The sequence below is a fragment of the Epinephelus fuscoguttatus genome, linkage group LG5 (genome assembly GCF_011397635.1).
Source record: "Epinephelus fuscoguttatus linkage group LG5, E.fuscoguttatus.final_Chr_v1".
Classification (NCBI taxonomy): Eukaryota; Metazoa; Chordata; class Actinopteri; order Perciformes; family Serranidae; genus Epinephelus; species Epinephelus fuscoguttatus.
In genome coordinates, this window is record NC_064756.1 from 1,716,852 (window position 1) to 1,729,036 (window position 12,185).

General features: G+C 46.3%; 2 protein-coding genes across 2 annotated transcripts; both read left to right on the top strand.

The window, feature by feature from the left end:
* The first annotated feature begins 19 nt into the window (after window positions 1–19).
* Window positions 20–4,978, top strand: LOC125888491 (scavenger receptor cysteine-rich type 1 protein M130-like). The gene is made up of 7 exons (XM_049575872.1): window positions 20–132; window positions 572–895; window positions 983–1,270; window positions 3,786–4,109; window positions 4,197–4,490; window positions 4,748–4,882; window positions 4,968–4,978. Exons 1-7 carry the CDS (start codon window positions 39–41, stop codon window positions 4,976–4,978), a joined length of 1,470 nt encoding a protein of 489 aa, XP_049431829.1. The 5' UTR covers window positions 20–38.
* LOC125889531 (scavenger receptor cysteine-rich type 1 protein M130-like) lies at window positions 4,946–11,623 on the top strand. The gene is made up of 7 exons (XM_049577603.1): window positions 4,946–5,032; window positions 6,473–6,796; window positions 6,884–7,168; window positions 7,256–7,543; window positions 8,701–9,015; window positions 9,103–9,396; window positions 10,559–11,623. The coding sequence occupies exons 1-7, from the start codon at window positions 4,990–4,992 to the stop codon at window positions 10,564–10,566; spliced, it is 1,557 nt and encodes a 518-aa protein (XP_049433560.1). The 5' UTR covers window positions 4,946–4,989; the 3' UTR covers window positions 10,567–11,623.
* Window positions 11,624–12,185: the final 562 nt, after the last annotated feature.

The window sequence follows — 12,185 nt, forward strand, 5'->3', positions numbered from 1 at the left end:
TACGACAGAGAGAGGAGTCCTCAGCCAGACCTGTGTGGATGATGACATCTGGCTGTCTTCACTCTAAATATGCTCTGAGGGGCTGTGCAATGTCATATTCCACTTCCTATACTTTGGAGATCACCTGTTCAGGTAAGTCATGGTCCTCCCGATTAGCCACTCCGGGCCTGATAACGAGGCACGGCTCCAACTAGAAAACAATGTTTTGATGCATTGGATGTGCTGAATGTGCATATTAAGGCAGTACAGGAGGAGGTGCACATTAATAATCCTCCAGGACTGTAACATGCTCATGTTTAACCCAAACAATGTGTCATGTGACTGCAGTTGCTTCACATCCAGGTCGCAACACCTTCTCACCACAAACCAACCGCACCAGAGTTCCTTTGGAACCGGACTGAGACCACCTCTTCAAGAAGGTCTCAGTCCGGTTGTTTTGCTGTGTTCACACCTGCACAAACGAACCGCACTGAGGGGGCAAATGAACATGAGTTCAAATGAAATGAACCAAACAGGGCAGGTGTGACAGCAAACTCAGCGTAAACTGAGAACTCTCACTCTTTCTCTCCAGACTCTGTCAGGCTGGTGAATGGGACCAGTCTGTGTTCAGGCAGACTGGAGGTGAAGTCTAACCAGTCTAACCAGTCTAACCAGAGGTGGTCCTCAGTGTGTGAAGCTGACTTTGACCAGCAGGATGCAGAGGTGGTCTGCAGGGAGCTTGGCTGTGGGGCTCCTTCAGTCCTCCAGGGGGCGCTCTATGGAGAAGTGGAGGCTCCAGTGTGGACCAAAGAGTTCCAGTGTGGAGGCCATGAGTCTGCTCTCCTGGACTGTAGAAGCTCAGGCTCAGATAGAAACACCTGCTCACCTGGCAAAGCTGTTGGACTCACCTGCTCAGGTAGAAGAGGAGCTGCAGCTTTGATTTGGTTCATTTCTCTTACACTCACTTTGTTCTTTTACTGACGACTCTCTGGTTTCTGCTCAGAGCCTGTCAGGTTGGTGGGAGGGTCCAGTCGCTGTGCAGGAACACTGGAGGTGAAACAGGGAGAGTGGAGACCAGTGGACAATTTCAAATATATCTGGAGCCAGAAGAAAGCAAATGTATTTTGCAGAGAGGTGGACTGTGGCTCAGCTGTTTCTGTCAAATGGATAAAGGAGTCCTCACGTAGACCTGTATGGGCAGTGACATCTGACTGTGTTCAATCTGGATCAGCTGTGAGGGACTGTGTAAGATCAGATTCCTCTCTTTACATCCTGGAGATCACCTGCTCAGGTAAGTCCATCAGTCAGCACGTTCACATACACAGTTTAATTCCACTTTTAATCGGAATGAAAGGCCATTCTGATTAAAAGTGGTCATGTAAACGGTCATTCCGATTGAAAATTAAATCCGTTTAAAGGGGGTGGTTTATTCCGTTTGTCATTCCGAATGAAATAATTTTGTGTGCATGTATACACTCATTCCTCTTTAAGTTCATTCCGGTCTTTCTGCACATGCTCGTTTCCTTGCCCTTCTGGTGCAATGATGTATATAGCGCGCATAGCAACGGGCTGAGATAGAGCAGTCGGACTCGTTGCACTCACCAGTTTCCATTCGCCACAGCACGGTCTTCTGTCTCCCTTCTTCGACCTTCTACCTCCCTTCTCCTCCTCAACAGATGAAGCATTAGCAGAACAAGGTTGTTGTCGTACTGCTGCTTCAAGAATATCAGCAAAACACGCCCGAAAAAGGCACTAAGAATGGCGTCATCAAGCATCTTGTTATCCGGAATGAGGACTACAGTGTTTTCTTCCAGTTAACATAAACACGTAACATCCGCCCCGCCCCCTATCCAATCAGAAACCTTCCCTGCCCCAAACCTTGCGCAGACCTGAATAAAGGCGATTGAACTGATCTCCGTGTAAACCCTCATTCGGAATGAATATTTCCCATGTAAACTACCTGGAAGGACTTTAATTCCGAATGATTGCCACTGACATCATTTTGGACAGTAATGTTTCCTGAGTCTGGTGGTTCGTGTTTTGGCAGCTCTGTAGCATCTACCAGATGGCAACAGTTCAAAGAGTTGGTGACCAGGGTGAAAGGGATCTTGATTGACGTTGTTTGTTCTGCTGACGTAGCGTGAAGTGGCAACTTCTTCCAGTGAGGGTTTGGGACAGCCAGTGATTTTTTTTTTCTGCAGACTTGATGACTCTTTGCAGAGCCTTTTCATCTGCAGCAGTGCAGCCCGCATACCACACCGAGATTCAGTATGTCAGAACGCTCTCGATGGATGCCCTGTAGAACGCCACCAGCAGCTTCCTCTCCATGTTGTTCCTAACTCACAGCCTCTTGGCTGTTTACAGTCAGCTCCGTGCGTTGTACACAAACCAATTGACCTATGGCTAAGCCACGCCCCCTCCACTCACTCGGACAAAATATCAACATTCAGTGACCGGCGCTATGGCAGGTGTCACAGTACACGGCATGATAATTTTTGGAGACATAGGCTAACGATCAAATTTTGGTGCATCATAGTGCCACTGAAGTTAAGGTTTTTGGCTCAGAATATGAGAAAAGGATAACGGCCTTTTTACCATCTTTACCAAGAGTGTCTCTCCGTTAGTTTGGTGCTACAGTATTTACACTGAATCATTCAGCATAACGTTTGCCAACCTTTGTTATCTCTGCCATTACAGATAAGTTAATGAAGCTAAGCTCCAGAAGTTAACGTTAGCTTAACTAGAGCCCTTTGGACAACAGCTAACAATGATGTACCATCACCAAAGTACAAAACTAGAACAAAATAGGCTAATGAACTCCCAGCAAACAAGGTGACATGATGAACAACGCAGCTAGGAGCTAACGTTAGGCTAACTTTAGCTAACGTTAGCTAGAGATGTTAAAGATAACTTTATATTTCTTTGCAGCAAAGTGACAATATGTTGCCTCAAACACAATGTTGACTTACCTTAGAACAGATGTAGACATCATTGTTAATCTTATTCACGTTGAGTTGATGTTGTGGTCTAACGTTACCACACAACTTTATCCAAAGGAGACACTTTTCTCGCTTGAGATGTGGTTTAAAGTGTAAAAATACACCTGGTCGCCCAGCCTCTCAGGATACCTTGTGTCAGAGTTGCATGTACCCCATGCACACCGTTTGACCATTGTTAAACTTCAAATCTCAGAAAAAGCTCATAAAACCCAACAAACTGACTTTCTGTAATGCATTTCAATGGACGTCCAGGCAGAGAATGTCCCAGTGTATGGGAATGGCTATACGCACTGTGATTGGCTCATCGCGTTTGAGGGCGGGGCTTAGCCATAGGTCAATTAGCCAACAGTTTTTCAGGCTGGGGGAGAGAGGAGCCCACATTTCTGTGCAGATGTAGAAACACGCCTGTTTTTAAACATTATAAACAGGTTATTGGACATGCACAAATATCACAACACTGATCTTTTCGAGAAGGTGGTCAAAGGGCACAAGCAGCTCCAGCTGTTCCATTCTTCCCTATTTTTACTTTGACATTAGTCAGAGTATGCTCAGCTGCATGTGAACACAAATATTGGTGGAATATTATTTTTTATTAGCCATGTAAACAGCTCAGTAGGGATATTGTTCTCTTTTGGAATGAGGGTAAAAACCAGAATATTTTGTGCATGTAAACATCGTGATTAGTGTGAATGTTACAGTTGCATTATTTCCAAGGCCAAATTATATTTTATTCAATAGTTATGTTTCGTAGGTGCCGATATATAATCACAAGATAACAGCCATAATGATTTCTCTGTCTGTCTCCAGACTCTGTCAGGCTGGTGGATGGGACCAGTCTGTGTTCAGGCAGACTGGAGGTGAAGTCTAACCAGTCTAACCAGTCTAACCAGAGGTGGTCCTCAGTGTGTGAAGCTGACTTTGACCAGCAGGATGCAGAGGTGGTCTGCAGGGAGCTTGGCTGTGGGGCTCCTTCAGTCCTCCAGGGGGCGCTCTATGGAGAAGTGGAGGCTCCAGTGTGGACCAAAGAGTTCCAGTGTGGAGGCCATGAGTCTGCTCTCCTGGACTGTAGAAGCTCAGGCTCAGATAGAAACACCTGCTCACCTGGCAAAGCTGTTGGACTCACCTGCTCAGGTAGAAGAGGAGCTGCAGCTTTGATTTGGTTCATTTCTCTTACACTCACTTTGTTCTTTTACTGATGACTCTCTGGTTTCTGTTCAGAGCCTGTCAGGTTGGTGGGAGGATCCAGTCGCTGTGCAGGAACACTGGAGGTGAAACAGGGAGAGTGGAGACCAGTATATGACTTGAACTCTCTGTGGACCCTGAGGGAAGCAGCTCTAACGTGTACAGAGTTGGACTGTGGCTCTGTTGTTTCTGTAAGACAGAAAGAAGAGTCCTCAGATGAACTTGTATGGGTAATGACAGCTGGCTGTGTTCCCTCTGCACCTTTTTTAAAAGACTGTGCAATACCAACTTCCTCTTTCTACACCCCAAACATCCAGATCACCTGTTCAGGTAAGTCCATCAGTGATCTCATCTCTGACAGGGCTGTGATGATAATTGCATTACTGCAGTGATGCAGTCACATGACGCTACTGCAGTGATGAGGACATCACAGTGCATTTGAGATCAGAGCTGTCATACACATGCCTTGTCAGGAACACAGCCTCTACATGGGTCAACACACTAACTAGCAGCACTTAACATGTTTGTTGTTTCATAATAAAAGCAATTTTTCTTTTCTGACTAATGACTCTCCTGTTTCCGTTCAGAATCTGTCAGGTTGGTGGGAGGATCCGGTCGTTGTACTGGAGCACTGGAGATGAAACATGGGGATGACTGGAGGCCAGTGTACGGCCATCATTGGAGCCTGAGGGATGCAGCTGTATTCTGCAAAGAGCTGGATTGTGGCTCTGCTGTTTCCCTACGACAGAGAGAGGAGTCCTCAGCCAGACCTGTGTGGACGATGACATCTGGCTGTCTTCACTCTAGATCTGCTCTGAGGGGCTGTGCAATGTCAGATTCCACTTCCTATACTTTGGAGATCACCTGTTCAGGTAACTCTAGCAGTGAGATCATCTCTGACAGTAGTGTTTCTTGAGTGTTCCTCTAAGACAAAAGACATGACTACTGACTTCAGAAGATCAGCACCAATCCCTCCCTTCCTGACCATTGTCAAAGGTACAGGAGTAGATATATGAGAGCTACAAGTATCTTGGTACATTAATTGACAAGAAATTTTACTTTAATCTGAACACTTGCAGCAATGTGTAGGCCAGCAGAGACTTTATTTTCTATGGAGGGTTAATGTCTCTGCTGGTAATATCACTGAGATGGCCAACAAGATCATCTGTAAGCAGCAGTCCTCATTGTCAGATATCATTTGTTGCCAGGTCTTGAGGACAGCAGGATCACTTTTAGGAAGCCGGGACCTTTGTCTTGCTGAGGCATTTGATCTCACCGTTCCAAGGGCAATGTGCAATAGATTTAAATTATCCATTGTTCCTAGTGTAATGCACATGCTTAGTTTGTTGGTGAAGATTTTCAGTCATCCAGGTAATCGTAATCTTAAGTGCTATCTCATAGGCAACTGGACTTGATCGAGTTTCTTGAAGACATTTCTTGAATGAGAAGTGAAACATCATCCAGAAGGTCAAGCAAGTCTGGTTGCTTACGATATATCACTTAAAACTGACATGCTTAATTTGCACAAAAGGCAATTGTTAACCTTGCACCTGTGCACTTGTAGTTTACCTATGTCAGCCATTTTGTTTCGTAGGCCATGCAGCCTCCATTTTGAAATCAGGTTTGTGAAATGGTCATTTTCACTGACAATAGCCGTGGCCATAGGCATAATGTTTCCAGGTTGTCTGTCCATCCGTACAAATGTGTGTCCCTTCCATTGTCATGAAAGTGATATCTCAAGAACACCTTGAAGGAGATTCTTTAAATTTGGCCCAAACGTCCACTTCAACTCAAGGATGAAACAATTCAGTTTTTGTTGTCAAAGGCCCAGGTTACTGTAACTTGGTCCATCATATTCTTGTGAACATGATGTCTCAAGAACGGGTGCCTGAAAACTCAGCAGGTAGAGTGAACATCCAATGCACAAAGGGTCTTTGCTGCAGCAGCTGTGGGTTTGACTCCAGCCGATGGCAGTTCACCTCATGTCATTCCTTCTCTTTCTCTCCCTCTCTGCTTAAATCGTCCCATCCAATAAGTAAAAAAAAAAATAAAAATCTTAAAAAGAAAAAGAACAAACAGCGTCTGAATTTCCTCACATTTGGCACAAAAATCCACTTGGACTCAAGAATGAACTGCTTGGATTCTGGTGATCAAAAGTCAAAGTTGAGGTCACTGTGACCTCAGAAAACATGTTTCTGGCCACAACTCTTAAATTCATGATCTAATTATGGGGGAAGTTCTGTGCAGGTATATGTGATGCTGGAGACAGATGATGTCTCAGAGTGAACTGTGACCTCTCTCTTTCTCTCCAGACTCCGTCAGGTTGGTGAATGGGACCAGTCTGTGTTCAGGCAGACTGGAGGTGAAGCCTAAACAGTCTAAACATTATAAAGAGAGGTGGTCCTCAGTGTGTGAAGCTGACTTTGACCAGCAGGATGCAGAGGTGGTCTGCAGGGAGCTTGGCTGTGGGGCTCCTTCAGTCCTCCAGGGGGCGCTCTATGGAGAAGTGGAGGCTCCAGTGTGGACCAAAGAGTTCCAGTGTGGAGGCCATGAGTCTGCTCTCCTGGACTGTAGAAGCTCAGGCTCAGATAGAAACACCTGCTCACCTGGCAAAGCTGTTGGACTCACCTGCTCAGGTAGAAGAGGAGCTGCAGCTTTGATTTGGTTCATTTCTCTTACACTCACTTTGTTCTTTTACTGATGACTCTCTGGTTTCTGTTCAGAGCCTGTCAGGTTGGTGGGAGGATCCAGTCGCTGTGCAGGAACACTGGAGGTGAAACACCAGAATGAGTGGCGACTGGTGGATGGTGATGACTGGAGCCTGAAGGAAGCAGCAGTAGTTTGTGAAGAGCTGGACTGTGGCTCTCCAATATCTGTGGGACAGCGAATGGAGTCTTTAGCCAGACCTGTATGGACGATGACGTCTGAATGTGTTCACTCTGGATCAGCTCTGAGGGACTGTGTAACATCATATTCCTCTTACGCTGTCCAGGAGGTCACCTGCTCAGGTAGAAGAGGAGCTGCAGCTTTGATTTGGTTCGTTTCTCTTACACTCACTTTGTTCTTTTACTGACGACTCTCTGGTTTCTGTTCAGAGCCTGTCAGGTTGGTGGGAGGATCCAGTCGCTGTAAAGGAACACTGGAGGTGAAACAGGGAGAGTGGAGACCAGTGGACAATTGGAAATATATTTGGACCCTGACAGAAGCAACTACATTTTGCAGAGAGGTGGACTGTGGCTCAGCTGTTTCCGTCAAATGGAGAAAGGAGTCCTCACGCAGACCTGTATGGGTAATGTCATCTGACTGTGTTCAATCTGGATCGGCTCTGGAGGACTGTGTAAGACCAGATTTCTCTTCCTACATCCTGGAGATCACCTGCTCAGGTAAGTTCATCAGTGATATGATCTGGGACAGTAATGTTTCCACTGTGTTCATTTCTCTTTCACACTGACAGTCAGTGGTTTCCACTGGACTGAATCCAGTCAGTCCAAAGAGCTTAAGAGCACCTGGAGGAAACCCACGCTGACACGGGGAGAACATGTCAGAGCACCTGGAGGAAACCCACGCTGACACGGGGAGAACATGTCAGAGCACCTGGAGGAAACCCACGCTGACACGGGGAGAACATGTGGGAGCACCTGGAGGAAACCCACGATGACACAGGGAGAACATGTCAGAGCACCTGGAGGAAACCCACGCTGACACGAGGAGAACATGTCGGAGCACCTGGAGGAAACCCACGCTGACACAGGGAGAACAAGCAGACTCTGCACAGAGGGGCTCCTCCACCAGTAACCCTCTTGCTGTGAGGCGGCAATGTTAACCACTGCACCACCATGCCGTCTACATTACTGCTCCTGGCTTCCAGCCTCCCTCCTCCCACCTACTCCACATCCAGCAGGGGGCTCATTCTGCCTCCTCCCCCATCCTACGAGTTGGTTGTCTCTTGCTCCTTTTCGTCCAGGCCCAGAGCTGACAACAACCTCTGCAACCGATCTCCACAGGGAACAACCATGCCTGCCATCCCTTGTCCGTGCACCCCTGGTACTTGAGGGCTTTTCTCTCATGGGCCTCACACCCTTCTCCTCCCATGGCACCGTCAGTTCAACAAGAGAGATGTTCTTGTCTTCTGCTGACCACAATACAGTGCCCAGGCCTTGGGATGTGTGCACCATCTCTGGGAGCAGCAGCCTCTTCCCTACGTCAACCCTTATCTGCCAGGGCCTGACAGTCTGCAGAAGATGGGCTTTGGTGTTTTAGTTAAGAAAGGCCTGGCTCCTACATTAATGAAGCTGATGGCCTTTTTAGATCCCGCTCTGGTTGGCCTCTTCTTGCATCTGTTCATATTGTGATTTTCAGAATAAGGGTGAAAACCAGCATATTTTGTGCATGTGAACAAAATGATTAGTGTGAATGTTTCAGTTGCATTATTTCCAAAGATAAATTACTTGTTACATTTAAATTACATTTCATAGGTGCCATTCAAAGCAAAATATATAATCACAAGAGTTTAACCATTTCTCCCTCTGTCTGTCTCCAGACTCTGTCAGGCTGGTGGATGGGACCAGTCTGTGCTCAGGCAGACTGGAGGTGAAGTCTAACCAGTCTAACCAGAGGTGGTCCTCAGTGTGTGAAGCTGACTTTGACCAGCAGGATGCAGAGGTGGTCTGCAGGGAGCTTGGCTGTGGGGCTCCTTCAGTCCTCCAGGGGGCGCTCTATGGAGAAGTGGAGGCTCCAATGTGGACCAAAGAGTTCCAGTGTGGAGGCCATGAGTCTGCTCTCCTGGACTGTAGAAGCTCAGGCTCAGATAGAAACACCTGCTCACCTGGCAAAGCTGTTGGACTCACCTGCTCAGGTAGAAGAGGAGCTGCAGCTTTGATTTGGTTCATTTCTCTTACACTCACTTTGTTCTTTTACTGACGACTCTCTGGTTTCTGTTCAGAGCCTGTCAGGTTGGTGGGAGGATCCGGTCGCTGTGCAGGAACACTGGAGGTGAAACAGGGAGAGTGGAGACCAGTATACGCCTGGAACTCTCAGTGGACCCTGAAGGAAGCAGCTCTAACGTGTCAAGAGTTGGACTGTGGCTCTGTTGTTTCTGTAGGACGGAGAGTCAAGTTCTTGGATGGACTTGTATGGACGATGACATCTGGCTGTGTGCACTCTGCACCTGCTCTGAAAGACTGTGTAAGGCCATACCCCTCTCTCTACACACTGATGACCCAGATCACCTGTTCAGGTAAGTCCATCAGTGATCTCATCTCTGACAGTTAGGGCTGTGATGATGATAGCGTTACTGCAATAATTCAGTCACATGACGTTACTGCAGTGATGAGGACATCACAGTGCATTTGAGATCAGAGCTGTCATACACATGCCCCGTCAGGAGCACTGGACAGCCTGTAGACAGCCTCTACATGGGTCAACACACTAACCCTAAGACATCATAGGATTGCCAGTGAACAGCTAACGACAATAACAACTTTTTTCAACGTGGAAAAATTGATAAATAATCCCAGAAGACATTCACCGTTGAATTTATTTGACAAAAAGACACTGCAGAACGAGGCTGGATTGCAAAGCTTCTGAAAGAGATAATTGCACTGCAGCCAGTGTTGGAGCAGCACAGTGGTATTGTTAGTATTGTTAGCCTGTTCAGCTGCCAGCCTCCTCAACATCCAGCTAGCCCCCTTCGCTTTTCCAACAGCTGGGAAATAACAGACGAGACTCAAGTTGAGGTTGTTACTGCTGGTTGTTTCCACTCTTGCATGCCGTCTTCAGAACAAAAAGAAGATATTTATATGGATTTTAAAATGGCAGCTTTGTGCTCTGCTCCAGTCGATGGACTGCAGCGTTTGTAGCTCCACCAGTTTCAGATCGGTGTGCGAGGTATCTCAGCAGAGAGGTGAGGAAAAACAGGGCAGAGTAGAACACTTCTGTTGGTAAAATCCAGAGCATATTTTTGTCCGTTACTCAAGACAGCATCCAGCCATTATAACAAACTGTAACACAAATGTCTTATAGGTTATAATAATGTATATATATCCAAAACGTCACAGGTCAACCTCACTGTGACATCATAATGTTCTGCAAAAACACACAAACAACAGACAAACAAAGCGTCATATCTCAGGAACAGAAAGGGAGACATTTGGTCAGATACTGAATTGGTGACTAGATCTTCTGTGTGTGAAGCATCCATGTTTTCACTGACATGGATGCAAACTTTTAAGCGCAATTTTTTTTTTTGCAACGGCGTGTTAAGGAGGCTGTTATCTATAATCTGGTGTCATTTTTTTTCCTTCCACTGTTCACGGCTTAAATTCACGTATAACTAAGTTTATTTAAAGACTCAACCTCTCGAGGAGTCATGTTCAACCTGTGCTGTCTTGTCTCTCCAGGCCACTAGGAGGCAGACGTCTAAACGACAGAGGGATCTTGCTGGTTCAGAGAGGAAGAAGACCTGAGAACACGGATGCTCAACTGATTAGATCTGACCCAGGATTTTTAGGACTTGGAGACGAAGGCTGAATCCAAATGTTCGCACTTCACTGCACTTGCAGACTCACGGACTTTGCGGGCGTGTTCACGGGAAGTCCAGGAGTGTGTAGGGCTCCAAGTCCACCATTCAGTCCACAAGGGACCTCAAGCTGACTTTCTGCGGACTTCAGAGAGCCTGCTTGGGGTGCAGACTTCACAAGTTTAATTACCCACAATTCATTGCAATACGGACGTGACGTTTTAATTTTTCTAAATTGCTGACAGACACACACACGCACACACAAAACCACATAAACTTATTATAAATTGTAACATTAAAACGTTACTTGAATAATGTAGGCCAGATGCAAGACTTTCATTTGTTGCTAGACTGCTTCCTCGGTGTCGACCCTGCCCGTCTCTCACTCTCTGGCTTCGTCTGCTCCCCAGTAAACCACTCTGCCTTCTGTTTTCGACCACTATGCTTCTGCCCTCCTGGTTCCTGTTAGCCTGTTAGCCTGTTAGCCTGGTTCCTGTGACGTCACCCAACTTTCCAAAATGAGTTTACTGGTCCAGTCACCTGAGATCTTCTGAGCTGTGGTTTGCTTCATTCGTCAACTCACCTGTGTGCTGCTACAGTGTTCCACGTGGAGAGCTGCAGCCTGATTCTGTTCGCCTGGGGAATCTGACACTCAACACTGACTCCCTGTGCCTCACCCGTCTGCTCTCACTGTACTTATTGAAGTGGTGCATTAAAGCTCAAACTGTTCCACCTGTCCCCGGTGCTGTTTCTGGCTTCTAACAGGCATCCCCTGGCGTCCTCCATCAGCTGTGCCGGTGACTTGGCGCTACTAGCTTAAAAATACATGTGTCTATTGATGCAGGAGCTAAATCTGTTTATGGAAAAATATTTTTTTCAGCAGATATCTTAGTCGTAACAAGACCGAGCTGGCTGAGCAGTTCTGTGTTTATATCTGGAGTCCTCCACGCCAGTATTGAATGTGTCCACGGGGTCAAAGGTTCCACTTGTGTCGTTGACTTTCAAAATAAAAGTAATTGCGTCATGAAAATAGTGATTTAGATGTATATATACACATATATTACACATATACTGCACATCTTTTTACTGCATTGTATTCAGAAAAATAAAGAACAGATTTGGTCTCACCTGCTGCCCGCCCTCATGTTCTTCATTTTTACTTTTGCCATTCACATCAGTTCACCTCCTATTTTGCTCCTTTAATTATCTGAACTTATTCCTGTCATCATGCTGCTTCAACATCTAAATTTCTCCCCTGAAGAAAGCTTACCTTATCTTATTTTGAAAGCCAGATGTGCCCACATGTGTGTCTTTGCACTAACTTCACAGAGTCTGAGGCAGTGTGATGGACTGTACTTCATGTGGTGCTTCACGTGCTGCAGCACAGAATGAAGTAACCCTCCCTGTCAGCTCGCTCCGGACCGTCTCACTGCATTTACCTCGAGGTACGTTTCTCTTTACTGACTGAATTATTGAACATGTGGAGTTGTGTGAACATGAACTGATCA

What these genes read in the sequence shown, in the direction of transcription:
- LOC125888491 (XM_049575872.1), top strand. Translation starts at nt 39, where the DNA reads ATGATGACATCTGGCTGTCTTCACTCTAAATATGCTCTGAGGGGCTGT. An exon ending in TTTGGAGATCACCTGTTCAG is followed by an intron (nt 133 to 571) that starts GTAAGTCATGGT and finishes CTTTCTCTCCAG; the next exon opens with ACTCTGTCAGGCTGGTGAAT. An exon ending in CCTGGAGATCACCTGCTCAG is followed by an intron (nt 1,271 to 3,785) that starts GTAAGTCCATCA and finishes GTCTGTCTCCAG; the next exon opens with ACTCTGTCAGGCTGGTGGAT.
- LOC125889531 (XM_049577603.1), top strand. Translation starts at nt 4,990, where the DNA reads ATGTCAGATTCCACTTCCTATACTTTGGAGATCACCTGTTCAG. An exon ending in CCTGGAGATCACCTGCTCAG is followed by an intron (nt 7,544 to 8,700) that starts GTAAGTTCATCA and finishes GTCTGTCTCCAG; the next exon opens with ACTCTGTCAGGCTGGTGGAT. An exon ending in TGTTGGACTCACCTGCTCAG is followed by an intron (nt 9,016 to 9,102) that starts GTAGAAGAGGAG and finishes GTTTCTGTTCAG; the next exon opens with AGCCTGTCAGGTTGGTGGGA.